The 4,983-nt window shown below is 37.2% G+C and overlaps 1 protein-coding gene across 1 annotated transcript; it reads right to left on the reverse strand.

The window, feature by feature from the left end:
- Positions 1–1,414: 1,414 nt before the first annotated feature.
- Positions 1,415–4,656, reverse strand: LOC107761312 (receptor-like protein kinase THESEUS 1). The gene has a single exon (XM_016579534.2). It carries the CDS (start codon positions 4,149–4,151, stop codon positions 1,590–1,592), a length of 2,562 nt encoding a protein of 853 aa, XP_016435020.1. The 5' UTR covers positions 4,152–4,656; the 3' UTR covers positions 1,415–1,589.
- Positions 4,657–4,983: the final 327 nt, after the last annotated feature.

The following is a 4,983-nucleotide window of genomic DNA, read 5'->3' on the forward strand; positions in this document are numbered from 1 at the left end:
TTCATATTCCTCATATCATTCATCATTGATCTATTTTACTTGTACCGAGGTTAACTATTGAACTTGAAAGCATGCCTACATTTCAGTACTGTTATTTATATACTGGACTGTACCTGCTGAGCTCGTCACTACTTTCAGCCAAAAGGTTAGTCTTGTTACTTATTGAATTGGTTGTACTCATACGACACTCTGCACCTCGTGTGCAGATCCAGGTGCTTCCGAACACGGTGACTATTAGATCTCAGAGTATTATCAATTGGATACTATCAAGGTAGCTGCCTGGCGTTCGCTGACCTTGACTCTCTTCCTTTCAGTTACTGTACTGTTCTATATTTTCAAGACAGTGATTTTATGAGTCAAACTTTGTTATTATTTAGATGCTCATGTACTCAGTGACACCGGGTTTTGGGAGTGATTTGTATCTGTAATTGCGAGGTTTTTCAATTGAATTCAAATATTATGTTTTCAAACTTAAAAGATATTATGTTTTATTGAGGTTGTCGGCTTGCCTAGTATTGAAATAGGCGCCATCACGATTATTGAATTTTAGATCGTGACAATTATAGTGGATTACTTTGCTTCTCTCGGGCCCGTGATTTTTTCCTTATTCAGAAGGATTTTCCATGTTAAAATTTGTGTGTCCTTGTTGTTCTTTTTATTCTTGTTGATTACCGTATATCGGCATTACATTATTATTTCGTTGTTATTACCGTGAATATTATTTCTGTGAGAATTTATTTCCATCTTTATGAATCACCTGCTACGAGACATTTTCCATGTTCATCATTTATAGCTAATTTATCTTCAAGAAATGAATAAACAACTTCATTGATCTTGGCATTATCAGTTTCAAGAAACATAAATGAAACTCCAAGATTCATTATTTAAACCTCATACATCCAAAGGGAAATATAATAAGTAATCAGACTAAAAATTTCAAACAAAAGGAAATCTATTTTTTTTTTTTTAAATAAGTTGTAAGAACCCTTCTATTCAAGAAAAAAATCTAAAGAGAATAGTTTTTGTCTTTTGTCTGACCCTTTTCAGATTAATTGATGGATCAAAAGTATTACCATCAAGGGGTGTCGTGAGATGTATGTGATCCCGTCATCCTTAATTAGAGGTCTTAGGTTCGAATATAGGAATAGAGAAACCCTGATAGGGAGCGCTTCCCCATTTAACGAGCCCTATGAGATACGAATCTAGATTAGGCAGGCCATTAAGTTTCGGATACCATTTGATTATACCAAAAATATGAACACGCACAACCGAAGAAACTTGAAAAAGAAAACTGAGGCATCACATGGAAATTACAACAAAAACATTACTACAACTAATTCATAATGTAAGTAGTATAAGCCATACCTAAAAATGCATCAAGGAATAAGAAAACTAAGGCATCACATGGAAATTACAACAAAAACATTACTACAATTAATTCATAATGTAAGCTGTATAGGCCATACCTAAAAATGCATCAAGGAATCTTCATTCTGAGATTGATAATGTAAGGTATAAATCCACTAATATAGTATGAAAAAAGAACACTATAACCACAATTTCTTTCTTTCACAAACACAAACCTAGTCTTATCTTCCCTTTGGATTCATTAGCTGAGAGAACACTCCAGAAGAAGTTGTTACATCTGATTCTCCATGGCTAACAATGTCAATTTCGTCAGCAGGTCCCGACTCAACACGTTGGATTAAGTAAGGTATATCCGGTATATTATGGCTGTTCTCATCTTCTAATGATTGTGTAGCAGCCTCTTGCAAGTGAAGAGCATATTCAAGATTCCAAAGAACGTCTCCCATCGATGGCCTCTCACAACCGTACTCAGCCAAACACTTCTCAGCAGTTTCGCCATATTTTCTAAGTGAATCAATGCTCACTTTTCCGACAAGATAAGGATCTATTATCTGCTCTAATTGGCCCTTCTTTTGCCAATGCATTGCCCATTCCGCTATGTTTACTTGTTCTCTTGGAAGAGACGGATTGATTGCTGACCGAGCACATAGAACCTCCATAAGTACTACTCCAAAAGAATAGACATCAGACTTCTCTGTAAGTTGCTGTCGACGATAATACTCTGGATCAAGGTAACCAAAACTTCCCTTCACAGCAGTACTCACATGAGTTTGATCTAATGCAGGACCAAATTTTGATAGACCAAAATCAGCCACTTTTGCGGTGAGATTTTCGTCTAACAAGATGTTGGTAGTCTTGACATCGCGGTGGATGATGCACTCGGCTGCCCCCGTGTGAAGATAATGCAATCCTTTTGCAGCTCCAATGCATACTTCTAGTCTTTGTTTCCATGACAGATGAGGAATATCTGATCCATACAAATGTTTTCTAAGCGGTCCACCTGCCATGAATTCGTATACGAGGATCATCTCATTGAGCTCCTCACAATAGCCAATTAGCGAAACTAGATGTCTATGGCGAAGCTTGGATAACATCTCGATCTCTGTCCTGAATTCCACGAGTCCTTGTTGAGATTTACTGTTTCCCCTCTTTACAGCAACCATAACCCCATTTTCCAGCACCCCTTTGTAAACTTTACCAAAGCCACCAACGCCAATGACCAAGCTCTCATCAAAGTCCTTGGTAGCTTCACGAATCTCAGAGAAGGCGAAGATGCGGCCCAAGGTCCGTGAAGGTGTCGTTGAAGCGAAACTACCTGCTGATATTTTGGTTTCTGAAAGTCCAACTTGATTTGGAAAAGATAGCCATGACAAAGATTTTTGTTTTGCCAATACCTTTGGCTTGCGGAAACAAACAAAACAGAGAAAATAGAACACTGCGATGAGCAATAATCCTGCTAACCCTCCTACCGTAGCGAAAATTGCTACCATGACATGTTTCTTAGTGTTTGATCTTTTGGAAATACTGGAATATTCGACAAATTCTCCATCGAGGCTATTACTAGGATTGCTCATTTTCATTATCTCCAAACCGTTTAGAATTGCATTGGCTTGAGTAGTCCTTAAATTAGAAGGACCAACTTGAACGAAAAGTTTATCCGAGCCCGTAGATATATTTACTACAAAATCCGCAAAGTAAGCAGCCGATAATGCCATTGTCTTGGTAGAGATATCCAATGACTCCACAGCCGTTTGGTTATTGATGTACACATCAAAGATCAAATTGTTAAGAGAAGCACTAACAACGTCGCAGAAATGCATCCTAATGAAGTAAGTGAATCCATGTTCAACTTGAAATGCCCATGTAATGTTAAACTTCTGATCCATTACTTTGGCATCTGCCATTTCTTGAGCAGTAGAATAAACCCAATTCGGTGCAATATCAACCGACTCACCTGCTGGATACTTGACTGTTTTCGGATCCTTAGTCACGTTGCGGGCAGAAGAAGGATGGACAAGAAATGAATGATCTGAATTCCATATCCTCCACAAAGTGTCATTTCTTGGTGTCAACTTTGGACCTCCCATATTCACTCTATAAGCTGTTTCTAAGGCAACCGAGGATGGAATAACAAACCCGGGACCCATTGGAATTGGGATAACACTAAAATCAAATTGTCCCTCAGGTATAGAAACCACTTCTATCCCATTGATAAATGCAATTGAACCACTTGCTGGAGTCAATGTAAGTACTAAATTCTCAAAACTCGATCCACCTATTTCGACTACGTATTCCTTTAGGAGAGGATCAATTTTCCCCAATTTTGAAAAGGAAAACTCATGAAGCAGTGTAATACCATTTGCCACAACAGAAAAAACAGCTGATTTTAGGTTGTGCTGATTATTCTTGACAGGGTAAAAATGCAACCTTAACCAATGTCTACCAATTTCCTTTGTACTAATGGTATATACTGAACTTTTAGTAAAAACTCTAGCAGAATTATGAAGTTCAGATAAACCATTTTCACTATTTGATACTGTCATAAGTGAATTGGTACTCAACCCCACATCAGAATCCCCAAAATCAGGCTCAAAAACCCTGCCATCTTCAACTTGTATAGATTTACTACCCCCACAGCTAATCAAGAAACAGTCTACTGGGGTAAAAGAAGCACATACCAATGATGAAAAACTGAGAAAACACACAATGCTAGCAAAAAACAACCTTTTTAAAGACATCATCTTCAATTCAAACACACTCGGTAATTCTGCGGGAGGTAGCATGTACCAAGTGGATTTAGCCGAGATGCGCGTAAACTGACCCAGACACCACCTTTATCCAAGAAAATTCAAAGATACAACATAGCAAGAAGCAGACATTTAAGGTACAAGACTACCTACAAAAAACCAGCAACAACGACAACAAATCCGGTGAAATTCCACAAGTGGGTCTGGAAATGGTAATGTGTAAGATGGACAAGCTGTGTTTCCTACATACCCTCGGTTTGACTACAAAAAACAAATATGAGATAAATTCTTGTCCATGTCTAATTCAGCTGAAAAAAATAGCATACCTTGGTGCGTATGAGAGAGGAAAAAATCTAGCAAAATAGGGAAAAAGTGAAGGAGAAGTGTGAGGTTGAAGATGGGTATTTTGTGTATTCCAAGAATTTGGAACTTTTGGGTCGGTGGAAGTGAGAAAAAATTTGAGCAAGTTGGGTGACAGGTTTGATGACATTAAAGTTGAAGCTTAGGGAATTGAGTTGAGCTAATAACTAACACAGCCAGTATACAACTGTCACTTTTGCTACTATTATATCTTAATAACTGTCTGCCATCTCTAGATTCCTAAGTGAGTTGACCAACTTCTTTTTCTTCTTTCCTAATGGACCAAATTCACTTTTCATTTTTGTTATTTTTTCTCTTATTTTTTTATGATTGAAAATGGATTTTTATTATGATAGTTAGTACACCTAATAATTTTGTTGATGTTGATTGAGATATTTTACTAATCTCTTCCAATAATATCTTAAGATTATTTCTTTTAATATTTCTTTAAATAGAGGATTTAGGGAAGAAGAAAAAATGAGGCAGTGAGAATTAAACACGCGCTTAT

The sequence above is a fragment of the Nicotiana tabacum genome, chromosome 13 (genome assembly GCF_000715075.1).
Source record: "Nicotiana tabacum cultivar K326 chromosome 13, ASM71507v2, whole genome shotgun sequence".
In the NCBI taxonomy this organism is placed as follows: domain Eukaryota; kingdom Viridiplantae; phylum Streptophyta; class Magnoliopsida; order Solanales; family Solanaceae; genus Nicotiana; species Nicotiana tabacum.